A 27,848-nucleotide genomic window follows, 5' to 3' on the forward strand; every position below is an offset into this window, starting at 1 on the left:
TGCCACTCCTAGATAAGTCTTTTAATTCATCTATTGCTTTCAGGGTTAGCTTGATTTTGATTAGAAAAAGAATGAAGGGATTGTTAAACAGTTATGTGAAGGCATCATCAATATTTGGAGTATCCTATAGATACATCGATTATCCGCGTGGGGAGGATGACAAGGCTGGTGGAGCATATTTCTAAGCCAGGCATTTTACACGATTCAATTCCCGGAGCTAAGCCGGAAAATGAAGCAACTAAATTCTGAAATGTTTCAATATGTAGTAACCACGTAATGGAGGGAAGCTCTGGGGAAAATTTCTACCAAGAGAGAGAGCCCTCTAATGTACAATTTTCTTCATGCTGCACTAACTACTGAGACTCCACAAGAACATACAACGGCTTCCCGTTCAATCGATCCCGCCCCTGCATCATCCAAGGGAATGAATAATAACATAGGATCAATGGCAATCATGAATTCGTTGGATGGCAACACAAATTTTCCTATTTACTGAAAGCTAAAACTAGTCTCTCAGGTCTCGCAGCAATGTCATGGAAAGGTTCGCATTTTCTAACACCAGTCAAAACGCAGTATATGGTAGCTTACCAATCTTAAAAGCAATTCGTCTGTTATTGAGATCAAATTTGTAACTGGACTCAAATAGCAACCATGACCAAAAATGTGAAAGTAGTTGACTACCCATCATTTTATACTCAGATCTTCGAAAATTTCTTAGGAACACCTTTGCCAATGGAAATGCAGTGGACAGGCATGCTGCTGTTGATGATATTACAAGAGTAACAGGGTCACGAGACTTTGTCGGAAGCAAAAACTCAATGTTTGCCTTAGGCCAATTCATAGTGCCACTAAGCAGATAGAACGCCAAAAGCAAAAGCAACCATATGAGACCGCTATACCAATTTTGGGGGGGGGGGGAATAAGTCTGATGATTTTAACTTATTCATCCAGAAAAGGAGATCAGCAAAGAGGCATCAAATTTCTAGGATTCCTAGGACAAGTACAAGTGTTGACCACACCAGAAGGAAACAAGGGGAGTATATATGAAAGCCAAAGACAAACCTTTAGATCCGGTATTTCAATCACACAAGCACATTCAACAACTTCAGCTTCAGCACGTTCTGAAAATAAACAATCTCAAGTCAAATGAGGATTATCAATTCTAATTCATGTGGTGATGCAGAATGCATAATGCTAAAGGATATTGGTTTTCAGATATTTAAGCAACTAAACCACTGGCACAAAAGCAATACTTTGCCAGTGTCCTGCTGAATTATGACTATGATATCCAATACAAAGATAACCCTACACCAAATAACACAAGTATCATATCAACAATCCTTTTTAACCTCGCGACTACTAGGCTGGACAAGTCGCTTCTAGCTACCTATATTAGCTTGACTCCAATAAGAGTGGCAAGGAGAAGACAATGTTATTTCTGGCATTTTTAAGTTGAAAACAACAACTTTTTTTGTGTATTCTGGAGGGTTTTACCAAGACTGCATCAATTTGAGATATGACAGACTCGAAAAAAAGAAGGTGCATTATCTGGATATGTTTGAACAAATGCACTTGCTGCAACCTTGTTGTTCAACGGCTTCAATTCGAACTTATTTTCACCACATGTTAGAATGTTGTTTAAGAGACAAACAAGCTCCTCATGTCAAATTGAGATCCACTATAACCAGTCTAAGTTGCATTAGATTAGTGCTTCGCAATTAAGATGCTGACTCTTGGATATTCAGAGAAAAGTGTTTCAAATTTCCTAAATGTCACTGACAATCATTTAAGTTCTCATTGTTTAGGAATCTCGACATCTTGTAAGATGAATCTAGTTGTCTATGTAAAATCACAAGTTGTACTGTTTTTCCATATGTAAAATGGCATAAGTAAATAGTGTAATTAATGGATAACAAACAAGTACCCAATAAATTCATAGCTGCACGCAGGGTGCCACCAGTAGCTATCAGATCATCAACTACCAAAGCACGTTCTCCAGGGTCTACAGCTCCAACGTGCATCTCGATACAATCACTTCCATATTCTAAGTCATATTCTTCTCTGTAGACTTTACCTGTAACCAAATGTTTGAAATACAAACCATATATAAATCAACGGTAAATCTAAATTTTAAAATTTAAGATCACAGAACGCTAGACAAGATGCAGATTGACTATCAATAGAATTTCTGGCTTCTGATGATCTTGATCTTAAGGCAACAAATTCTGATACGTGTACATGATAAGATTTGGGAAAAAAAATCTCAACATATGTCACTGAAGCAAATTGAAGGATAAATACTCTTGGTTTGACTGCAATACTTAGACGCCTAAACCTATTTCAGTAGTGAGTATTAACCAGGGGACAGCAATTGAATTCAAAGCAGGCAGGCCTTATGCTATACGTATGATAGTTGCATCTTATAGTATATACATTGAGTAAAGAAAATTCACCAGATCTATGGCATCTGTGTATATGCATTCAAAACCGTTCACTTCCACGTATTAACTTGATAATAGCTTCCATATTATCCTTAATGGCATCACTAACCCATATGATCAGAAGAAAGATAAGATTCTAAGACTTGTTTCAAATCAGACAACAGAGTTTAACAACTAAAGTAGCAGGCACCATAAAAATCCAGAAAGGGTAAACTTCCATTAAACCATTCCATTTCTGCCTTTCTCTTGGCTTATTGTCCTTTTAAAGCAATGTTTCTACATTGAAAAACTATGTTTTACCATGTCCTTGAAAAGCATCACTGTTGAATAGCTGGTTCTCCACAGTTTTGTCACCTCATTAAGACTAAAGAACCTAAAGCACTAGAAGAGTATTGATAGTGGAGTAACCATGATCTCACCCAAAGGGGAAAAAAAAAAGTCAATAAAATTATACTAAATCACATTCTGAAATATGCCAAAAACTTGTTGGATCAGCCGGCCATTTAATTCTAGTGGCCATATGAATAGATTTGAAGCAAAGAAAGAGATACTGGTGAAATTACCTAAGCATAGATAGACAAATAGATGCATCCAAGAAAGACCCAATTTGCAACCACATAACTACTAAAACAAACTATGCATTATAGTAGCAACAACTTTTTCTACGCAAAGAACAAAGCTTTTATTGATAGAGAGAAGTCATATAGTAGGAAAAACTTACCTGGCAGTTTTTTTCGTTTTCTCAAGGGAACAAATTTTGCCCCTATTGCCAATGCTATAGGAGGACCAAATATAAAGCCCCGAGCTTCTATTCCTGGGGACAGCAGAAGCAACACAAAATGCTAGTTATCATTTTATGCACTCTGATATGGCTTTGTTTTGACACATGATTCCTTATTTATCTCCAGAGCAATGCACACTTTATTGAATGACTTGATGAGAGAAGAAAATTCATCACGTCACCCTTGATAAGCAGAAGGGAGCATGCTAGTAAGAAATGCTACAGTAGTCTTAGTAATTAACCTAGTCATTATGTAAGGCAGATAATCACAATCCCGCCTGACTTTTTTTTTTGGAGGAGGGGGGGTATTATTCGGGACAGAGGAATGTAAAAATTAGTGACGTTTCAGGCAAAAGTGCAAGATGAACTGCTTAACAATCTCCTAGCACATTTTCCATATAACATCCACAACAAAAATGTGCAATTTGCCCATCTATTCGACTGCATCCCTGAAGAGTTTTGCAGCTACTTTATTTTAAGTCTCACTGGGGATTGTAGGTTGTCTGCGGTTGGAGTATGAAGGGGAAAAAGGATAAGAGGGCATTTATGATGAATAACACTATAGCATGGTTAGTGCTAATTTACGGGAGTACATCATCATACCAGCTAAAAACATAAATGAACACTACCTCATACAGTTTAGAAGACCAAGGCACCTGACAGTAGCAACGAGGGGAAAATTCAAAAGAAACACATAGATTTTTGCTTTAAAGACTATGAAAAGCTTAAACCCACTTGGATGTAGATTTCATAAACACAGTCTACTTCATTTTGACGTTTTCCGAGTTGTCTATTTTTGGCATATGTAAGAGACAAAAAAAAAAAAAAAAGAACTAAAAGATATATCGAGAAAATAGGAAGATGCCTTAAGGCTCATAATTGATATCAGACCAAAAAACAGTAATCAGCACCATCATTTGACCAACTAACAAACTTTATCATGGCCCACCCTTTTCTTGCTGGTGAGATAATGCCTTTTCTGTTGAAAGAATACTGATTAATCAAATCCCTCACAAGTACAAGGGATTTGCTTTATAGGATACTATGATGTCAACCAAAGCAGCAATTAGAGTAATGAGGCTAGTGCTTATATAATCAGAATACAAGCATACTTTAGTCACATGGAACCAAACAGTGACAAAATTCTCCTAACAGCTAAACCACTCCCAGTTATATAGGCACAAAAGGACAAGAATGGCCATATGCACCGAGATTTAAAGGAATTAACCCGGATACACATCAGGACAAAATAAGAAGTAAATAAATATTGTAGCCAAACTTTGCTGGTTCATCCTTTCAGGCATAAGGTGTAACTAGGCCCCTGCAATTGAAAAGTTTCATAAAGGGAAAATCCTATGAACTTTTAGAAGGTGTGACAGTACTCTAGAGAACTGCAATCATATGCAGAAGGAACTCTTTATTAACCATAATGGGCAGCATAACAGAAAAAAGCACTAAACAAATAAGAAAAAGACATATCATAATTCCATCCTTCAAGCACTTAACAATCAGAAATAGACCATATTGCAAAAGCTTATGGAAGTCACTTTTTAAAATTGTCAAATGACTTTAGATATCTAAAAAGATAATGATCCATGATTTACAGAATCAAAACATGGACTGATAATCTAGATGAATATTGAAAATAGATACCAGTGGGGAATACTGAAAAAAAGAAAAGGAAAAAGGGACTTCGAAATAGGAAATGAACTACTCATTGACAGTCTTAAACCTCGATAAGGGTTCAAGAAACATAGCATGACATAACAGAGCCGACAGAGAGCATTCACCAATGGCACTGAAAAGGACAAAGAAACTACCCATTATAGTGGAGTCTGGACCTCCATCAACAATCTATCCATCAATAATTGATGGTCATCATTCACCATAAAAACCTCATTGCCACTCAGGTGTCATACTGTCATCATGTATCACAGCATTTCTATTGTACACCCCCAAAACCAAAAAAGAAAAGATAAGTACTTGAGGTCCAGAATTACTCATCCAACAGTAATTTAGTGAACCGTCTTACTACCAACTGAGACAAACAACAAAATTACAGGGGAAAATCATCAATACAGTGGGGCCCTATCCTCATTTCCACAATGTGGGCATCCATCACCAACCAACACCACCATTAAACCCCAAAATCCAAATAGTAAGATGACTGAGCACATGCCTCCCATGGGAACACTCTCACCCATTCATATTTATTTCTTCTCAGAAAGAAATCAATAGCAGACCCCCTCCCCCTTCTCAACCCCAAAAGAATAGATAAAGAGGAAGCCAAATGATAGTCAACTCCCCAAAATGCCCCAAAAATTAAAACCGGTAATTACTGCCTACATTGCCAGTCACCAAGTACAAAAACTCATCACAAACTTGAGTGGTAACACAGCTCAAGCCTTTCTGTGTTGAAAAAACCGAAAAATTCAACCTTTTCAACTAGAGAAGTGAAAAAAAGAGCCAAACAAAATTCCCATATGTGGAAAGGCCCCACAGTGTAATATGCAAAGTGGAAGGAAAAAAATGAAGGGTCCCGTAGTTGAGAGTATATACCAGCTACAACAGAAATGTTTTTGCCTTTGTAGCGATCCACAAACAAGTCTATGGAATCTTTGAAGGCTTTGGGATCAAGTAAAAGTGTAGTTATGTCTTGAAACATTATCCCTGCAAAAACGCCGACGTTAATATGCTCAAAATCGCCTCTAAAAATCTGAATGAACTTTATGCATATTTTGCCCAAAAAGAATTGTCGGGCACAATTATAAATTTACAATACACAGGTTTACCTGGTTTGGGAAAGTTGGGTACGACCCGGATTTTGGATTGAATGGAACGGATACGCGGATCATCATCTCTGCAAGCTGACATTGTTGGATTTAGTGAAAAAAGAGTTAGCCCGCAAGCAAATTCCTTTCTGCCTCGCCCCTTACAGTGTTTGTGTGTGGTTCTTTATGGTGGAGGTAAATATGTAGTGTTGAGTGGTGAAGTTTTAAGAGAAGCTGTGTTGGTGTGTGTGTGTGTGTGAGAGAGAGAAACAGGAGAGAGGAGGGAAGATGGAATGGAGAAGGGAGGGAAAGAAGGGAAGGATAGGGGTATTTATAGGGAGAGAGAAATATTTAGAATCAGAGAAGGTTCAACAGTGGAGAGGAGAGTGCCTGTATGGCTTAGGGCAGTTAGGGGACGGTGCTCATAAGAGTGCAGTTCTAGTTAATTTTTCAATTTTCTATATTTTGGCTAAATTTAGACATTTTTAGGTGTTAGAAGGGGAAAAAAATGTATTAAAAGAAAAGGCAAGATATATAAACTCTATCATGCCAATAAAATCAAAATTTAAGATTTTTAATCATATGTATGCACATACGTACATAGGCATATGTATACATATAGAAATATATATACACGCACACCAAAAAAAAAAAATTCTGCCAATAGTGGATTTAAATGTTTGCCATCAAAACTTCTGCCACTACCTATGTAATGCTTATTAAAAATCAAGACCTGGCCTCCTTGTAAAGATGCACCGATTAATAGCTAATCACTAATCTAATCTAGGCATTTGATAAATTAATGATGGACTCATAGTCAATACTTTGTCAGCGTCCAATTAAAACATCCACAGTTGGTACAAACTAAATAATAATATGAGTGTGTTTCAATTGTAATTTTTTTCTCAAATATTTTTTAATTGCATAGTTATCATGGTCAGTAAGAAATAGTTTGAATTAATGCAAATGGATGTATCCTTTGGAGCAAGCAAGCAAGCTTCATAGAACATCGATCAATAGAAATTAAAAGAAAATTTGTTGAGCATCGTAATTTCACGAAAGTTTATGTCTTTATAGAAAATTAGTAGAAAAGGTTTCCAGTTAATAGGTTAAATTAATTATTCATTAAAAAAATAAAAAATTTAATAAGTTAGGGTAAAAAAAAAGAATAGGTGAGAATCAAACTCAAAAAAAAATCAGAAAATAATAAGTATAACAAGTCTAACTCTCTATCAAGTCAAAAAATATATTTTTTTTTATAAGAGCACAACTAACCTATAATAGTAGATCAAGACAAACTAAATTATAACTAATCACGTGATTAACACTACACCCTCGAATAATGGAATAATAATAACTCACATAAAGTTTTTTTTAATTTTTTTTTTTTTTACTTCAACTAACATGAAGTAGGGCAAACTCACATTCAGTAAGTTACGAATGCTGGACGTCAAATTCCTGGACCCCTCATTGGCCAGGTTAAAATAATTCAAATCTCTGCAGTAGCTTCGTATCTTTACCAAGCTGATAGAACTCAAAAGTCCGGCCGAAATTGTCATGCTGGAGCCATGGATGTTCTAATGGGCGTTGAGGACACTGTTGGACCCAAAAATGGAACATTGGATGACCTGTTTAGAAAGCAGAACTGGAGAGGACGATCCCAACAGGGGCTTGGCTGGCCCCTTGATGATTAATGGATTCGTACAGATACATATCTCTATAGGGCTTGTTTGGTCCACAAATAAGAATTAGGTGAGGATACGGGATTCCCCCGCATTAAGAGAGTCAAGATTCTTAAATTCTTTCCAGGATGATAATCATGCACCTGGGAGCTGTTTTGGACAAAATAATCAACACTGTGTATCTTATGGAAAAAAGAAAGTAGCTTTATGCAACAGCAATAGTGAATTAATTCGGTATTCTTTAATAGGTTGCAAAATAAATGAGATCACAATTTATCTAACCCTATTAATGAATCATACGCAAAAACAAGCAAGACTTTAGTTGGATCCCCAAGACCAAGAGTGGATGCAGCAGAACGCTGCTGACATTCACTTGGTTTTTGCAGCGAACAAGGACGAGGCAAATCTACTCGATGAGCAAGACGATCATCCTCCATAAAAAGGCAACTGAAAATTCCAAAATAACTTTTCAAACAAAAGGGTATCACGAGGCTTCTTTTATTTTTATTCTTGTTTTCATCTCCCCTCTCCCTCTCTCTCATCGCTTTCTCTCTTTTGGCTCATTCCCTCTCAGCCTCTCGCTGTTAAAACTTGATACTGCTGAAAAGTGTTAAACACTCGTGGGCTTGGCTCGCTGCTGCTGCAGCGCGGTGTGCGTCTCAGTACAGCCGTGATTAGTGACTCTTCAATAATTTACTGTTTTCGAGCCTTTCGGGTTTTCGCGCGCGCTTCTTTAGGGTTGTCCTTCTTCCTGAGGACACTTTCTGGGCGTCCAAGTGCCCTCCAACCTTGAATTGAATCCTGTTGTGACCCTTTTCAACAAATTTTACTACTACATACAGTACTAGTTTTCTTTCTTAAAAGAGTCATTAAAGAAGCACCGCTGTGTTAGTCTCGCTTTTCAATATTTGAATATTACGAGTCTGGGATTTTGTTTACCAGTAGTGCATGTCATGCATATTTCGTAAAAAGTTGTGCACCGTCGATAAATTACGTCGTGCACATATTCTAAATGCCAAATCATTTTCGGGCCAAGTGTGGTCATGATACTGATTTGCGACGTGCTCCCATTCATATGGTCTTTGGTTCCCGCGGTCCTAGAAAGTTTAACTACATTTGTTTAAGTAAATCAGCAACCGTTTAGTAGTGGTAAATTTTGACTTAGTTTTTTTGTATCCTCTTAAAGGAAAAAAATCTTGTCCACACCAGAGAACATGAACTAGGACATGATAGATCACTTGCACCTTCATCCCAAGTTTGAGAATTAATGCATGGTAACCCAATTTGAATGGTAACCCTTTAAAGAAGTTATAGTCAAACTTGATGGACTTCTTAATTAAGACTAATTCTTCCCGTCCTATGTTAATATGTGGAATCTTAATTAGATTCTAAAGGTATATGACACCTACAAATTCTTCCTTCTTTTTCTTCTTTTTGTTAAGTTGTTAGCAACACGTGAAGACAAAGTATCGTTCACTTTAATAAACAATTACTATTGGAGCATACCTACCTATAGTCCATAGCTAAATCCAGGGATCAACAGGATTTCAAAGGTGTGCAATTTTTGGCTTTTTGTGAACTCAGCGCTGGTTTATTCACTATTCAATGCCCTGCACGCGCTACTAGGTAGAGAACTAGAAATTCTGTGAAATGGACAGATATCGATTTTTCTAACTGTGTTTGTGTGTTGTTGTTCCTTTGCTCGAGGACACATATCGATTTTGTCTTTGTCAAAGCGGATAGAGCGGTAGCTCATCAAACAGTGTTTCTACTCTTCCCCATGCACCTAAAATTAGCTGAGAACTGACAACATGTTGAAGGGCAAAATAGACAGTAGCATTTGATTCTCATGAATGTATGCTAGCTTATTAACATGCTTTGATGCTCGTTGTTGACGATGGCAAGTGTTTGAATTTGTGACAAAAGTACATTGTTATATTGACGATTCGACCTATATTGTCCCAAGGAAAATCCTAGTAAGTCCGAACCATTCTGATATTAGAATATGACTTGATCGAGATCATTACGTGGTGCTTGTCTGGGCTCTATTTGGATTCAGACTTTTTTGAAAAATAATTTTTTTATCTACAATGTTACAGTAATACATAAATAAAAATAACTCCAAAAATATCATATCTATACAATATATCAAAAACAACTCCAAATATATAAAAAAAATACATAACTACCCATCACTCTCCACTACCATGGCCACCACCTCGACACTCACGACCCTCTCCCCATCTTTTCTCCATTTCTCCTCCTTTTTTCCTCATTTTTTCTCTCCTTCTCCTTTTTCCTTTCTTCTTTCCCTTCCCCCACCCCCCAATTTCCTTCCTCTCGACTGACCGCAACCTTCCTAGTCACGATCAAATCCAATCACAACTAGAAGCCGAGACCAAGACGATCATGGTTAGAGTGGTGGCTAAAGTTGCAGCCACCACCCGCGAGCGGGAGAGGGGTTTGGGGTTGGGGAAAAGGAGGGGAGGGGGGAGAAGGGAGAGGAAAGAGGGAGGAGGAGGAGGGGGAGGTAATAAAGGGGAGGAGGAGAGGAAGAGGAGGAAAAGGGAGGGGATAGTGGTGGGTCGCGTAAAATTTTTAAAAAAATATCCCAAAAAAATTATAAATTATAAAAATATTCAAAAATATATTTTAAAAATACCTCTAAAAACAATTTTAAAAAATCTACAGTAAAGTTTTTCATATACACGCTACAATACAATTTTTGAAAAACACCTCAAAAATCAGCTAATCCAAACAGAACCTGTATTGTAACAAAGAAAATACGTTAAATGCTAACAAGTTCTATGAATAGTGGCATTTGTAAGTTACCTTTTACTAAAATATAAATCAAATCGTTTATGGTTTGTCACTTCTACAATCTTGCTAAACACACACTTTATAGTTAGTAATTGGTTTGGTTTTCCCTCTAATGGTAACTAGTAGGGTTTAGAACATGAAGGGATTGTGCAATATATGTTTTGGAGATAATTTCAGAAACTCCCCTCGAGATTTCTATAATTTAATCGACTACTCTTGAGATTTTTAATATTATATTTACCTTCATTGGCCTTATAAAATAATCATAATAATTTTGATATATCAATATTTTCACACAATTAAAGAATCCACTCCTAATCTTGTGCATCTGAATGCATTTCACACAATTAGACATTAAACGGAGATAAAAACAAAGTTCACTCATGGAATAACCAATTATATCCTAAATGCAAATTATTTTAATTTTGCTTGGAGGATCTAGAAATGTGTACAAAAATATGTAGGCTGAAGGTCTAAAAAAAGATAAGGTTAGTATTGGTACTCCAATATTTGAGGGATAGGGTGTTAAATTAATGCAGTTGGTGGAATTTTTTTGAATTTCACAATTTCATGAGGACATTTTGGATTATTTATTCAAAATTTTGACCACGAAATAGCTTTGCTACCAAAATGATAACTTAAAAGGAGGTATGTATAATTTTTGAAATCTTAACAAAACTAGATGAAATTATCAAAAACCTCAACAGAGGTTTCTAAAATTATCCCTATGTTTTGTTCTCATAATACAGTGAAAAGAAAAATTAACTTTTGCGCGGGTATTTTCTCCGTATAACACAAGTACAACATATTGCCGATTCCTTTGCCGAGTCTAACCTCGCAAATTGGGAAGCTCTTTGTGGTTTTCCTTTTTGCTTGTAACAAGCCGGTAGAGAAGTAAAGATTATTACATAATTACAAGCAAGACTTACCAATCAAAAGAAACAAAAACAAATGCCAGTAATCATTAGGCCAATTAACTTTTCAACTAAATTGGCCATCATCAACAATGTAATTCTGTGTTCAAAAATCAAGATAAAATTTCTTAGGTCAGTTATGATGTCCTTTCAGTGGGATTCCAGATAGATGTTTATCATCATTTTGCCCTTTTGGTGTTAGTACGTTCCACATAGCTATACGTATTGATATGATTTTATGGAGAAAGGAATAGAGGTTTTAGTCAGTGAGAGGAAACGGAGAGAAAAGCCTCCACTTCCCCCCAACCCCCCCCCCCCCCCCCCCCCGGCCCCGGGTAAATTTATGGTAGAAAGAAGAATAAGTTTTATGGTAGTAGACAATTATGATGTTTAGCCAATGTCTTGTTGATAAGCTGATATTTGCTGATGTTTGTTTATGAACACATAGAAGGGCATACACGAACATAAATATTAGTGCTTCCAATTTAATTGATATTGGAACAAAACATAGAAGCAACGTGACATTACTATACCTAGATTAAGTTTTAGGTTTCGGGTATAAAATCTTCCTCTCTTCTGCTTCGTTCGTTTTTTGCTTTAAAAAGTTAAAAGAAAAAAAAAGAGTTTGGGATGGACTTGGTGCTATGTTTCCAATAATGTATGATTTCTGCAAATAAAAGTACACTATAATTACGTACGAAGTAATTGCAGATCTCGTAATGGTTATGAAAATCGAAAGGCTGCTTGAAAGAGTAAAATCAATCGTTGGTTTACAAATTTTTGCGTCTATAAAAGTCAAAATCCAAAAAGAAAAGAAAATCTATTTTTTTTATCAGATTTTTGAAGTTAGTTAATTAAATCTATTCCTAAATTTAACCCCAAAAGCAGGCAACTCTTGAGGCAAACTTGGGGACTTAACTACCCAACCCCCAAATCCCTTAGAATCGATGTGAAATTACGGGAAAGTTAGTAGAAAAATCTTTACTAGGTCTTGAAGAAAAATTCACTTATCCAGAGAAAATCTATTTCGTAAAACAAAAAATTTAAACTAATTGGGAAGAGTACGATTTTTGTGACAGCTTTTCTTGGCCATGGCTATGGACCCCATAGGCACGGGAAACTCTTAAGAAGGAAAGGGAAAATTGGTGTTTGAGCTTTGAGGGTCCCCAAATCCCATTGGAAGAGTCAGGCATACTGGTGTAGGAACGATATGGGAATGTTCAAACCTGCCATGATCTTAAGAAAGACCGGACGAGTACTGTTCAAGCATAATAACCCAATCAAATCTCCTTTTTGAAGACACTTTTTCAATCTGATACAGGGGATTCGCTAATTGAATGAGACAGCATTTTCAAAGATAGATTTTCTTGGAGATTCATTTGACAGCTACAAATTGAAGAAATTTAACCAACGCCCTTTGGACAGTTGGCAATCACCAAAGACTTTAAGTCTTGGTGGAGTAGAAAATCAAGGGTTTAACCCCTGTTACTTTATATGACTTCTTCTAAATTCATACGGGTGTGCAGTGCATTCATCTGATTCGATGATGGTTCAGTTTCCGTTAGATCTCTCCCCCAATGAAGATTAGAGTAGGAATGGGAGTAGATTAGGATAGCTGTTACTATTTGATAAAAAAAAAATACAAATTGAAGAAATTTTGTTGAATAACTAGTCCACAAATGTTAAATATCGATATAAAATTGCTTCCTCTATTCTTTTCCAACTTCTTTCTACTTTTTCTCCTTTATTAAAAAGCCTTCTTTCATGGTTTCCCTCGCAAGAATTTCGTTTGTTTTGTTTTTCTAATAAAATCTCTTCTAAATTTTCTTAATGAAAGTTTTATGTTTTTTCTAGGGATTTCTAGCAAAAATTTTTTGTTCTCCTAGGGATACCTAAGGAGATTTTGTGTTTTTTCTTATTTTATTGTTAGATTTAAATTTATTTTGGATCTGATTGTCAAATCTAAAATTTTTTAGAATTTTGAATCCATTTCAACAATTTTGATCATCGTCACTGAAGTTTAAAACCGTTGATTAGCAGATTCGACCATTGCAACATACACAGAAGGAAGTTGTAATTATTTATCTATTAAAAGACAATCGTGAAATTTTTCATATTTTCAGATATGTAAATCAAATCTCGTTGGACAATTTCCAGCAATATGTAAATAAAATTTGCTTTAAAAAAAATCAAATATCGATCATTACTTTTCGGTTTGTGTTCCTATTATTTTCCTCATAACTATTAAGGGCAACACTATTGCACTTAATCGTACAAAACTATTCCAAAGGCTTTCCATGTGAATCTTTGGCAACAATGAAAAAGAACAAGAACCATAATCAAGATTTCCTTGCAATTTGCGCCACGAGTGAATCATTTATTTATTTGTTTATTTATTTACTGGTGTAGGAAAGTTCCCTCCACATCCAAGCCTCTCAGAACATCCAATTCCTCCAAATTATACACTAACGGGCCGTTTGATAAAAGTTCATCAATCACCATCACTATCATTGTTAACATCATTAATTAATTAGTTTATGATAACTAAAATTGAAGTGTAGGTTTCACATTTTTTTTTTCTTTCTCCTACTCTTTTTTCTTGTAAATTTTTCTCACTCTCTCAATTTCTTCTAATATTTTGTAACTTGTTTATTTTTAACTATAAATATCAATTCTACAGATAAATAAACATTGACTTCTTACTAAAAAGAGTAATTAATCACAAAACAAAAACTCATAGAATGGACCTATCATGCATCCATTAACTCGTTCAGATTAACATTTGCCAGACGATAAGTATAAGGATCACTAACTTTGAAACCCATTCCTCAGTAGAAACCCACTCACCAAATGCCCCTCTAAAAGAATTCCATGATTAACATTTACCAAACAATAAGTATTACTATCACTAATTTTGAAACCCATTCCTTAGTAGAAACCCACCTACCAAATGCACCCCTAAAAGATTTTCATTAAATCAATTGACTTGGTGACACATTTTAATAGGAAAAAAAAAAAGAACACTACAAAAACCTCTAATTTTAAAAGTTATAGGCCCCGCTCTTGGTTGCTAATTTTTCTAAATCTATCGTTATCTTATCTCTTTATATCTCTATTTTAGATATTTCCACATCATATAAGTAAAGATTGAGCCAATTTTATGTCTATATAACTTTGCTACTATGATCCATTTAACATATGCATAAAAAATTGGGGGTGTAAATAACATTTCCAAAAAAAAAAAAAGGCATTTGTAACAGTCAAGTTGAAGTCCTAGCCAGTCGCAAAAGATTAAAAAGTGAAGGATTCATTAGAAACACTTGATTCAATAACGTGCCCATCTCTTTCTTTTAACATCAAAAGTTGCTTTCAAATCTCCACAGCAATATTCTGTGGGCAACTCCTACGTGCCCCTTTTCTCCACATTAAGCCAAATATCTTTCTCTCTTGCATGCAATGAATAAATTATTGCCGTGCGTGCTACTGCTGCATTTTGCCTGCCTGGCTCCTCTCACTCTTCTTCTGCCAATCTCTTGCCAAATCTATGCAAAAGATATTGACTTTATATAGACCTCAAGATCAGGACAGATGACAGACGCTCTCATAGTCATATATATATTATAGCTTGTGTCGCAGTACTAGTATTTAATTTCGATATAGACTGGACTTGTGCCAAAATCATGTAATTGCAGATTTATTATCATTTTGGAACATGCAAATCTTTAAGGCGCATCGGACAAATTTTTAATGCGTGATCTTGATAGATTGATCGTAATATCAGAACTTTATGAGTATTGTTCTTCCCATACTTTGCTTTTGTCTTGGGTAGGTGGTGCTGTGCTCTATACCCAAGTCTCAAATATCTTTTAGATGAAGCCCTCGGGGTTCGCTCGGTGGCATCAGGGCAGCTCCTTCAAATCCTGAGGTTGCGTGTTCGAGTTGTCCCTCCTACCGTCCTGTGTATCTTTGAGAGGTAAGGTGCACAGGCGTAGAAAGATTAGTCCGGCAAATTAAATTGAGATACTCTCTCTGTGTAAAAAAAAGAAAAAATATCTTTTAGATCTAGCCTATCTAAGTATTTGTTCATAAGATTTATTTTTTGTTCCTTTTTCTCTTTCTTGTGCTTCTTTTTTACTTTTTAATAATGCGCCATATATCATTTCGGCTGTCCTAAAGAGACGAAATATGTGAAAATCTTTGCTTGGTTAAGCTATACCATCAGATATCGATTCTATTTCACATGTGGAGTTAAACCTCCCTAATTTTCGTGGTTTAAGAGATCTTCCAAATCACTGTCTACCTGGCAGCAAACCAGTAGTGTGTCTTGTGAGTTACACCAGAATAATAAATGGCATGTAAAACCCACGACTAGAGTCTAGAGTAGAAGAGAAATGGAAGGAAAAAATGTCAAACCACACAAACTTATGGTACAATTCTTGATGTACTGGAGAAGCGTGCCCGTCTATACATTATAGGTGGAGAGCATGAATAGTAGTCATCTAAGTACATGCATTTTTGCAAATTGTGATGCCATGACATCACAGCACTTCTAACGATCGGAGATACAAATCAGGTAGGAGTGGGACGGTGAATAAGATAAATTTGACGAGCAGTGATGTAGATATATCACTAATTTCAACCAAATACCCTTCTTTTTGTTTTTTGGGCCGGGGTTAACTCTCTGGTTTTCAGTTTGTTTATAAATGTGGTGGTTGATTAAATGAGGGACAGCCGGTGGGGTTACCGGAGACTAGGAAGGAGGGTGGCAGACAGCCAAACGGGAGGTTCTCGGTTGTGTACTTCGTGTTTGCTCCGTACTATATTAATGGCATAAATGAAGACACAATGGCCCAACATCTTCCTGTCTCCATTTTTTCTACGTAGACACTTTTAACTGTAATAACAAACGTACACACGAAAGCCAAGCCTTGTAAATTATCCATCTTTTTTCTTGTTGAGTTTATAGGAGAAGTGCGAGAAGAGAAGATAAAATTTCTGTGTAGAAGTTAACAAGTGAAACTCTAAATTAAATGCAAACCTAATGGAAAGCTATGTTCACGTACAAGACCAATTCACGTACAACTGATCCAAATCAACGCTGAAATAAAACTCAATGCAGATTATTTTATTTGGGATGGTTTGGAACGGAAATTCGATGTATGTACTCAAATAAAATATAGTCACATGCTAATTCAAGAATCTATGTCGCATCAGTTATCTGTCAATTTTTTTTTTTTTTTGTGTGGTACATTTTGCAATTAAGCTGAGCCAATTTCGAGGAATAGGTGAGATTTTATTTTTATTTTTTTTTATGGATTTAGCTAGCTGTTCAAACTTGGGCTCGAGGTATTTGCAAGGAGAAATATGGCTCAACCTCTTTTTTTTTTTTTTAACAGAATGGGTTCGTGGCCTTTGGCAACAGACGTAATTAATTAAATGTCAAAGGTTAAATTCCCACTTTCTTGGAGTATGTCATGGGACGTAATTGGTCGTTAAACAGATCACAAGTTGTTTGTAGTTTGTAGTCTCTACTCGACCAAATATAGTACATCCCTCTAATAGCTGTAAAACCATTACATTACATCTAATCCTTTTTTTTAAAAAAAAAAAAATTGTTAAAACTATAAAAAATTCCAAGTTTCCCACCTAGTCCACTTTGATAATTTGTTGAACCGGTGCCTTATCTATTCTAGACAGAATCATTGGTTGCCTTCTGTCTTGTCCGTTGGAATTATACTACTGTTTACGGATACTGACAAGCTGCTGCTCATGATTCAAGTTGCTACAAATTCCGCAGAATTTCTGATACCATCGTAGCAAAATCATTCAATAGGACCCTTGAGCTCCAATTCGCCCAAAAAAAAAAAAAATTTTTTTTGCATGTCATTAAGTTCAAGATAAAAAGATGGAAAGACCACGGAAATTGGGCCTACAATAACATTCATTTTTTTTTTCTACAATAACATTCACTGACGAAAAGAAAATCATGGGAATATTATTGTTGATTTCAAATTGGTAAAGAAGTTCCCTATCTCAAGACTAATTTCCAAACGCATCAATGACAAACTCTGACCCGTTTCTTATCGGATAAATTATCACATGCATTGATTGAATTGGAATTTTTGTACAAGAAGCAAAGTTATTTTGGCTCAGACAAACTAGACTCTAAGCCCTCGTTTGTTTGGTACGTAGGAACCACCTTTGATAGAACGGCTTCTCCGACTTATTGATTCCATTCTCGTATTTAGTATGAATTTTTCGAGTTAGAAAGGCCTTTTTCCCTAGAAAACTCATTCTAGCATTTTCCTGGGAACCCATTCCTCACAAAATTCTAAAGAAAGTTCTTTTGATCACCTTTACCCTGAAATGTCCAAAATTATTGGAGCCAAATTTATTATCATACATATCTTTGTTCTATTGCCAATAGATTTTTTTGTTAGTTTAATGAATAATTGACCATGATTTTTTTTTTAACAAACTATTCTAGTTATTTTTACAATATTTTTTCTTTGCTAATTTTAAGATATTGTTCTTTTAAACTTCAGTGCAAACATATAAGGACTTTTTTTTTTTGGTACTTGACATAAATGGTGAAAAAAATAATAAAGAGAGAATATGAATGTTTAATTTTTTGTAAGCTAGTAATTATAATATTGTTATTTAAAACAAAAAAAAACTTAAAATGCATATTCATAATTTAAAAATAATAAAATTTTATAATCAAATTATTTTAATAAGCACGCAAGTTATTCATAATGTACCAAGAAAAAAGAGTCAAAGTTCCTCGTATAAAGTAACAAACAGCGTAGTAGTACGAATGAACAAAACATGTAAAACTATAAAATGCTCAGTAATAGATTTCAGGGAAATTAAAGTCAATTTTATACATGTTTTATTCCATTTTGACATCTGAAAATTGATTGTACCAAATATTGGAAATGCCACGAACATTCCATTCTGACAAACATACCACACACACATGATAACGAAAAAATAAACTTTTTTTCTATATCATTTCGACTAGAAAGACATTCTGGGTAGAAAGACCTTTTCATCCAAACATAATCTTAGCTAGTGCCTGTTAATTATTTGATGCCATTTTTTTTCTCTCTCTTTTTTTTTTTTGGGCTAATACGTTTGCATCGCATCGCAAAAATACAAAACCTGCGTCTCTGGCATCTGTTAACGCCGCGGGTAATAATCTTCTTCTATGAATAGATGTGTCGTATGGAGATGTCATGATGGGCTAGAAAGCAATAGGCAGTTTGTCTCTAATCATACTGAGTAAGAATTCAGGCCCCAGATTTGCCTGCAAGAAATGATATAAAGCATGTTCCCACTTGAAAAACTAGCCACATTTATTTTGTTGTCGCGGAGACAAAGCCCCACTCCAAGGAATTGAACAAAGGAGAAAGAATATAGAATTGCCGATGCCTTTTATTGGTTTTTATTGCTAATTCACTCCCCTGTCTCTCTCGTTTTCTTGGAGTCCAGTCAAAGTTCCGTGCTTTTCCATGTAGGAAAACCCGATAAAATGGTACAAACTAGTTCCACCACCCCTTCTTTTGACATAAAACTATGGTACAAAGCCCATTGTGACCTTACAAGGGAGCCCAACGGAATTATCGAAGAGGTGAGACAAACTAGAACAAGAAGTTAATTATGAAAGCTTCTTTATCAAACCACAGGCCAGCTGGAGTAAACTAATGCTGATGGGGCAGAGGGTCTGATCAGAGATGAAAATGGCCGGAGAGGCAAGCCATCTTAAGCCAGATCTCTGGGCTATGGTGCATGGATTGGGAACTTGGACTCAGGAAGATTGTAGCGGACTCCAAAGTCTATATCTTCCTTGACGCTGGCAGAAGATCAGGGAATTGACTGCAAAATCATGGGAATGTGAGTAAAAAAAGCGCATGGACAGAGAGTAATGTCTCTGTTAATCACTTGGCCAAACTTAGCCAATATTAAGTCAGGTTTTCTTTCTTTCTTTCTTTCTTTAGACTTTATTTTGAGAAAATTATAGTTTTGATATTAAATGTTTTTGGGCCCTTAAAGTTTGGACAAAAGCAAATCTAGTCTTAAATATTTTAACTCCTAAGCATGTTTTGTCCGATTGACTAATTTTAGCAAAATTGTTACTGGAATTCGGTCACATAAGTTGCACATGCTAGCGGCTAAATTTATAAAAATATATATATATAGAAAAAAGACAAATTGTGTGTAGCTCATAATCTATAATAAAAGGGCACTAATTACTTGCATGCATAGTAGTCATGTAGCTAAAGAGTGAAGACTAATTACTCAACTTGCGACTGATTAGTGCCCTTTAATTTCAAATTATGGCCACCAATATTTTTTCCTTCTTTCTATTTTTTTTTTCCCAAAAATTAGCCTCAGGCACTTGCTACTGACATGACCGAATTCAGATAAAATCAGTCACTTGGACTAAATATCCTTAGGACTAGATTTGCTTTTGTCCAAACTTTTAAGGACTAAAACTGCTGATGCCCTAAATATTTGATACCAAAACTGCAAATTTCCTCTTTCGTTTTTGGGTGAACAAGTTATGTCAACTCTTTCCACTCTTTGAATTCACAATTTTATTATGATTATTTTTTGGTCGACTGGGAGGTATCTTGACCTGATCAGAATCACCTGAACCGGCTAGATTACTCCTCTCAGGCTATGAGAGCCCGCCCCAAGGATCACAGCACGGAAGCACCCGGTAGTCGAAGTCGAGACCTGCTCTTAAAGAGGAAACTACGAAACCGTCTGAGTTGCCCCGAGGGGGGGGGGGGGGCTTTGAATTCACAACTTACCAGGCAGTTTTTGAGTTCCAAGCGTAAACTCAACCAACACAGCCAAGCGATAATTGTTTTCCTCTCACCATCAATGACATCTACTGTTTTCTTAGATGAAGAAATTATGTCAAATTTGTCATCAAAGAACTAGTATATTGGCATGTCAATACAAAAAAAGAGGGAAGAGAAGAAACTGCTTCTAGGCGCAACCACAAGATGCTCCTACCTTCTGTCAAGAAAGTTTAGAATGTCTCAAGCCATATGTTCCTTAGGGCACATTGGATCGGTGCATGGACTGGATAACAAACTAGCAGTGATTACGTCATCTCAAATTGATTTAACTGAGCCTACACAGTGGAAGACGCAGCGTCTGTCATCTTGATCTACATAAATTTATGGTCTCTAAAACAAATGCAACCAGATATGTTCACCAATGACTGTATTTTATACCCATTAAAGGTAATCCTAATTAATATCAAGTTCATCAATAATATTTTCTACCTATATAATTGAGTCTTGACCTCCTGCTTCTTACAGGAGTGAACCAGTTCTGTGTGTTGGCCATCTTGGATCTAAGTTTTTTATACTCTCTGGATCTAATTACTCCCTCCATAATTCTAATATCTTCACAAATCTCATGCCTAGCAAGAGATGCCATGCCTGGTAGAATGTCCTTCTGGAAGTCCTTCATTCTCCTACCCCTCCTCAATCTAATTCCGTAATCTTTCTTGTCTGTGTCATTCACTTCCATGGGCATTGAAGACACACAGTAGTCTTCTACGTTGCTTTCCTGCAGCTTGAGCACCATGGATTCAAAAGTATCTGAAGAACACTGTGGCTGATCTCTCTTCCCTTTCTCAATCTCATTCATCTTGTCAACCTCAGCAACACGATCATCCTCCTCTCTACTCGATATTTCCAGCAAAAAGTACATCAGAGAAACGGCACCTTTTTGGATTAGAGCATCATCTCGTGCTGATCCTTCTGTTTTCCCATCAAAGGATTCAGATTTTGATTCAGCGTGAATAGAAGATTCATCTTGAGATGACTCAGAGTTTTGGAAGGAAACAGATTTTCCCACACGAGTCCCAGATTGCACAGTCTTAAAGCTACTTGAAGGATCAGTTCCAATACAACCAAACTTGAACGAGGCAGGGGAACTGTCTCTGTCCTCATCCTCGACGTTATCTCCCCTAATACATAAATTTGGAGACATGGCATCCACTTCGCCCATCATATCATCCACTTCGATCATCGTTTTGCCTTTATGATTTTTTCTGGGAAGATTTGACACAAATTTTGCATCTTTATGTTGCAAGTTATCAGTGAGGCAGTCATGAACATCACTTTGGTCAGATGGTGACTTGAAGCATGACTCTAGATCAACAGAGGGTGATTTACTTCCAGTCATGATAGTGCTACTATCGGTGCTGTTGGAAGCCATCACTGTAATATTCAGGGTATCTTCTTTAGTCATAGCAGAAATGCACCTACTCTCTGGTTTTCTACTAGTTCCAACAGGTGACGAGACTTTGTGCCATTCACCACTCACTCTCTCTGAAACACTAGAAGAGGCACCAGCTGAGCACTCCATTACAAGGTACTCCTCTGAGTGAGGTGCTTCATCAAGCAGAGGCTTGTTAAGGTCTATGCATGCAGCTTCACGGGAAGGACAAATGTTGGTCGCACAAGATATACCCATACTTGGAACGTTTCCAAGCCAATTTTTAGCCCCTGCACAAGGTGCAGAATCGGGAATAAAAATCAAATAACTGATGTGAATAATTTGGTACTCTTATGTGAGAAAAATGCATAGACAATGCCATGCGTGCAATATAGAGATTATCAAAGCATGGGAAAGTGCCAACCTTGATCTAAGTTGTTCTGCTCTAGAAAATTTTTAGTCTCATCTACAAGTGACTGAGTTCTCTTAATTCCATCATCAAGATATTTATTCACGCCATTTGGGCAGCTGCAACTAATCTGGAAAACATGCAGGTTTCCAGAATCAGCAGAGCAAGCAGCACAGCCGAGTGCAGACTTAGGTTGGATATCTCTACTCGATGCTGTGGGAGCTGATTCCTCCAAGTCAATTGCATATTGGGAGGATATCGAAGTGAGCTTTTTATCCCAAATTTTCTTGCAACTCTTATTTTGCATAGTGTCCCCACTGATGCTCAAGGAAAGCTGAACTTCTTCTGAAGAAGCTCCTAGCTCACCATCAAAATACTGATCTACTTGTACAGGATTTTCTGCAGTACCCCAACCATCTCCCTTCTTAGGGAAATGCAGATCACTATGTTTCACGTGGTGACTGGTTGAAACTTCAGCATCCATAGGTCTTCGTGAGATTCCTTGAAAAGAGGAGCTTGCAGACTGTTTGGTGGACACATTAAGGACATTAATCAAATCAAAGTGTAGTACTCACAAATAGGAAACTTATTGTTTGGCATATAAGATTGCAAAGAATACAGCACAAGAGGCAAAGTAAACATTTTTGCTCCATGTAAAACTAGGCTGCCATTGCCATGTGTACGAGGGAGCTAAATATCTTAAGAAAATCCTTTTCATGCACCATTTAGATGATAAATGACTAAAGACTTTTTTTTCCTTTTCTGATGGACAGGAGCATAAAACAACCATGCCTCAGAGTAGGTTGTCTTGTCCAATAAAGAAACAAAAATGCAATCACCAAAAGTTTACTCTTATACCTACAGTTTATCAATTGCACAAATGTATAATATTGCAAACAATTCATATCATGTACCACTTAATTGATAAAAGAGTAATGACTTCTCTTTCCTCTTTTGATGGACAGGAGCACACAACCCATGCCTCAAAGCAGGTTGTCTTGTCCAATAAAGAAACAAAAATGCAATCACCACAAGTTCACTCTTACATCTACAGGTTATCAAAAATCGCACAAACGTATGATATTGCAAGCAAGCCATAACTTTTACAAGCGGAAAACGTTCATCTCACTCAGATTCAACCTACCTCTTTCAACCGCAAATTCTTCATCAGAATCGTTTGTATCTGGTACAACCGATGAAGTTCCTGGACCTGAACATCATAAGCAATGAGATTGAAAAATCAGCGTGCAAGAAGTCATGCTTAGTTCATGCAAGAAAACAATTTCAGCTAAGCCAAGGACCATGTCATAAGAACAGAGTACAATGTTCAGATACTCGTAGATTCAGGAGTGAGACCCAAATTTTACACAAGTTTTTGTGGGAAATAGGCATCACCAGATTGGTTTTCAAAATCGTCCCTGCCACAACCCCAAGCCCAAATATAGAAATTTCAATTGTCTTCAAAGATACACTAACTATAAAGCAGCAGATTTAGCTGATAGATCTTGGAGCATCAATTACTGACATAATTCATTACGAACAAAATTCACTTTCAGGCACGGGCATTAGATTGAATTGACTGATCATAAAGGCTCAGAGTTTGGCTTACTAGACAGCCATCACATAATTCATTAGCATGATGAAGAGAAAAGACGGTCAGGCTTTTCAATTATTACTTCTACAGGTTGCTCTGGCTATGAAGTGCATAATCAGTTTACCTGCTTCTTGAATGTATACTCCTGACTGAGCATTTTCTGCTTTAAAGCTTCTCTGGGGGATCCATCATGACTGTACTTCTGACGTAAATAATGATCACCTCTTCTGGGTAACATCCTGTCCCCTAATAACTGAAACTTCGGTCAGCACTAATTATTTTGCATACTCACGAGTAGTGCACTCTTCTGAGGAACTTTGATGTCGTAATCCGAGCCATGTTGCTGCAAAGCTATTCGTAAGTCTCCATTACTAAAATACAAATCCATCATCAGATAATGGGCTCATATCAGAAGTCAACAAATGCTTGTCTTGAAAATCAAACAAATCATAAAAGAATGGATAAGGCAGCAATGAAAAGCATATCAAATAATGGAAGTATGTTGTTTCAAGAAGATGCATATGATTTAAATGATGGAATGTTCAACAGGCTGCCAGACATGCAAAGGTGTGGAAGCTTTGAGTCCAACTATAAAATTTTCCTGCAGCTTTCCATACATAACACGATTTAAGAAGAATACATACATAAACTAATTCTCACATACTTCTAAGATATGCCAGGCTTCTAATAACCATATGCTAAGGAGAACATAGCCAACTTCCAACTTCCAGAGAGTGACCGATGTCTGATAAAGAAGATTCAGAAGAAGAAGCACGATCAACTACATTGCTCCCCGCCCCCCCCCCCCCCCCCCCCCCCCAACAAAACCAAAAAAAAATAAAAGGCCCCTATAATGCTAGAATGAATCTAGCGACTAAAGGCCAAAAGTGTGGCAATGACTTCCAAGCTATGAAATGCCATCTTCTCAGTTCAACTTCAATCCGCCTGTCTCTGAATGCTGGAAACAGCCAAAAACATATCTTGGCCACAACGGGGTTAAAGCCAACTCATTCCCGTTAAAGTCTTGACTTGAAATGTCAAAATCCAAATTCAAGTGCAGCAAGATTAAATATTCAAAACGGGATATTTCAGCTGGCTCAACAGTTGCCCAAGTCGTTCTGAAGAATGTTTAAGGATCACGACTTGACCAAGTCTCGCAAAGTCTATATCAAAATTGACATGCTCTTCCCTTTATTTAAAAATCCAACATTATTCCTCCGCACAATAAAAAGCAAGAATAAAAGACAAGCCCAGAGCAGAAAGCCAGCCGTTAGGCATGTTACCTTGGACACAGATTATAGATAGAGCAGCCAAAGAAAGCAGACGCAGAAAAAATGGATATTATATTGTATGAACTAAAAGCTTCTGAGTCTGGACAAAGATTAATCCAAACGGCAAAGAGCATTATAGAACTACAACAGATGACCAAAAAAATAAAATAAAATTTGCAGTCTTAAGTTAGTACTGGGACCAAAAAGTTCAAGATCCAAAACTACAGTTCATTTTCTTTCTCACATTATTCCAGCTACTACGCAACAAACTATAACTATTTCGCAGCCACGTTTATGATTATTGCATGTACAGTTCGTCCACACAGATGCACAAATATCCACACCAAAAGAAGCAGAGTATCCTATTCAATAAATCAATAAAAAAACAGAGGAAAATCTTGCAATAAAAATCAGGAAAAATGCAATCCAAGAGAAGCCCACATCACGAAATATATACTAAATATGCCCACATGAATCAAAGATACAGAATGAAAGAGATACCGTGACGGAAATGAAGAAGAAAAAGAGCACTGAGCCAACATTCGGGATCAAGAAAGAAAAGCCTGCTGGGTACTTATTCCTCCACCAACCTGCACATGTTAGAATAAAACAAAGGAAAGGTAGGAAGTTGAGGACTTCACAATATTACCACATTTATTAGGCTATATTTAGTGATCCTGGACGATCAAAATAAATGCTTCTTTCCATATCCATCCATATATCTACGTAGGTATTGCTGTATGTGTATGCGTAGAAAGAGAAAAAGAAAAGGAGAAAAAAGAAGAAGGGAATCAGATTGGGCTAAGAAGTCATGGTGATGGGGAAAGGGAAAGAAAAGAGAAGGAAAGGAAAGATAAATCCTTCAGGGGTGTGTGTTTTTTGAGTTCGGCACAAGCCAGCTGCATCACTCTTTCATTCCTCCATACAAAACACACCCTTTTTTGTTTTTGCTTTTGTTTTTTTGTTTTTTTGGTTCTTTTCCCCCTCTCTCTGCCTCCCTTTTTGCTCTCTCTTTTTCTCACTGGCTTCTTCTATGGTGGTTTTTTCTTGTCAAGTCAAGTGGTATCTAAGGATTTTCTGCTGTCTGCAAAATATATAAGCACTTTGGGATTTCTGATTTTAGTGAGAGAGGGGGGGGAAGGCTGAGAAAGGGGGGGGGGGGGGGGGGGGGGGGGGCGAGGGGGCTTGTTATGTGTCAGAGCATCGTTGGGCAGTGGGGCTGTTAACCACTCTGCGAAAAGGGACAAAAAGTAGAAAAATGGGCCACTTGAGGGAACCGAAACATACTATAGTCTACAGTATGACTATTACCCTTTGAATTTACTTTTGTTTCCCTTTACCTTTCCTATCTTTTTTTTTTAATTTTAGTAATTGTTTAATTTGTTTTGCAATGCCCCTTTTGGTAATCTCCTTTCCGTCAAGCCTAATTTGGGAACAGACAAGGACACAATAAAAGATTTGTGTATGATAAAAAAGATCAATTGAAAAACATTTTTGGAATAAGAAGATAAAAAAAAAATGGAAGATGATTTTATGATTAAAATCAAAATCTTTTTCTTGCCTTTTGCAAACAAATGGATTATCGAAATGAACTGATTATTATGCATAAAAGAACCCAAGAAAAGATAACTCAGGCAAATTTCCATAAATAATACTAAAAAATATTTGACCTCCAAATGAGACAACAATAGGATGTCATGCTCGCATGTACATTCTAATATTTATTTATGGGGCAGCCATTTACTGACAGATGGGGTAATCTTATAACCCTCCAAAAAATTCACATTTGGAGGACAAAAAAAAAAAAATTTTTTTGAGTATTATATGTAGAAATTTGCCAAAAAAACTCGCGATATTTTCTCTCCTACATGCTTGGGAGTTTAGAAATTGTCCAAAGTTAACATGTTCAATTTAGATGGTGTAAGATGTCACCGTTTTGATTGCATTTTTCTGAATTTTTTTGTAGAAAAATTATTGTAGCAATTTGATATATGTGAGGTAAAAAGGTGATTGAAAAATATGTCTACGGGAAAACGTAGCAATTTTTTCAATCCAAACGGGATCCACATATATAAAAGTCATGGAATGATTTAAAAGTCAACTTTTGAAAAACGATTTTAAGTTTTCTTAATCAAGTTGTGTATGATTAAAACTTGCAATGATTAATAGATCTATGTTTTGCTTAGTTACAGTTAACGGATTTCTTCATAATCATGCTAGTTTAGAATTGCTTTTTATTTATAGGGTCGATGACCCGAGGCATTTTTCATTTTCGTATTGCATTTTGAGGGGGGAAAAAAATCCATTTAAGTGATTCCTTCCCAAGTTCTGCCGATGCTCATAAATATTTCATTTGCTCGGTAACCGGCTGTATATATGTTTGCAAGCCATTTTGGAAGCACGCTAGGAGTACTTAGGACTACTGCTTATGAATCATCTTTGGCCCTGGTTCTCATTGCTTTGAATTATGCATACATTGATTATGAAAAGTTATTATAAAGAATAATCAGAGTCAACAAAAATTACATTTCGATAGGTTATAGATTTTATTGTTTTTCACTATTAACAAATTTTATAATTCAAATACAAGATCAAGTGAGAAAATCAAAATAGATAATTATCCAATAATTAAAATGAATAATCAATTAAAATGATGAATGTAGAACAAGCATAGGGGGTTTTTTTTTTTTTTTTTTTGCAGAATTGACCTGATGTATGTTGAATTCTTCATGCCACCAAAATCTTTATGATTGGCTGTTTTACTTGGAATTTTTGTAAAATACGTCTATTTGAATTGCTATTTTCTAGAGTTTTTTTATTAAAAACAAATGTACTGTATCGATTTGATATATGTATTGTTCTATTGCCGTGCTGAGAATACAATAATACGATATTGCTATTTTGATACAAGAATTTTTGT

General features: G+C 36.2%; 2 protein-coding genes across 4 annotated transcripts; both read right to left on the reverse strand.

The window, feature by feature from the left end:
• Positions 1 to 208: 208 nt before the first annotated feature.
• Positions 209 to 6,279, reverse strand: LOC140013835 (adenine phosphoribosyltransferase 4-like). Its single transcript, XM_072064019.1, has 6 exons — positions 6,015 to 6,279; positions 5,782 to 5,892; positions 3,163 to 3,255; positions 1,925 to 2,074; positions 1,063 to 1,121; positions 209 to 407 (listed from the first exon to the last, which is right to left on the reverse strand). The coding sequence occupies exons 1-6, from the start codon at positions 6,094 to 6,096 to the stop codon at positions 354 to 356; spliced, it is 549 nt and encodes a 182-aa protein (XP_071920120.1). The 5' UTR covers positions 6,097 to 6,279; the 3' UTR covers positions 209 to 353.
• A 14,227-nt stretch (positions 6,280 to 20,506) lies between these two features.
• LOC113706205 (uncharacterized) lies at positions 20,507 to 26,063 on the reverse strand. Of its 3 annotated transcripts, none has more exons than XM_072063323.1 (5): positions 25,430 to 26,063; positions 23,782 to 24,000; positions 23,208 to 23,273; positions 22,079 to 22,586; positions 20,507 to 21,944 (listed from the first exon to the last, which is right to left on the reverse strand). In XM_072063323.1, the coding sequence occupies exons 2-5, from the start codon at positions 23,893 to 23,895 to the stop codon at positions 20,695 to 20,697; spliced, it is 1,938 nt and encodes a 645-aa protein (XP_071919424.1). In that variant the 5' UTR covers positions 23,896 to 24,000; positions 25,430 to 26,063; the 3' UTR covers positions 20,507 to 20,694. The 3 variants fall into 3 exon arrangements, with proteins under 3 accessions (XP_071919424.1, XP_071919425.1, XP_071919423.1); XM_072063324.1 differs by having other exon boundaries at positions 23,782 to 24,008; XM_072063322.1 differs by having other exon boundaries at positions 23,782 to 24,028.
• Positions 26,064 to 27,848: the final 1,785 nt, after the last annotated feature.

The sequence above is a fragment of the Coffea arabica genome, chromosome 8c, assembly GCF_036785885.1.
Source record: "Coffea arabica cultivar ET-39 chromosome 8c, Coffea Arabica ET-39 HiFi, whole genome shotgun sequence".
Lineage (NCBI taxonomy): Eukaryota > Viridiplantae > Streptophyta > Magnoliopsida > Gentianales > Rubiaceae > Coffea > Coffea arabica.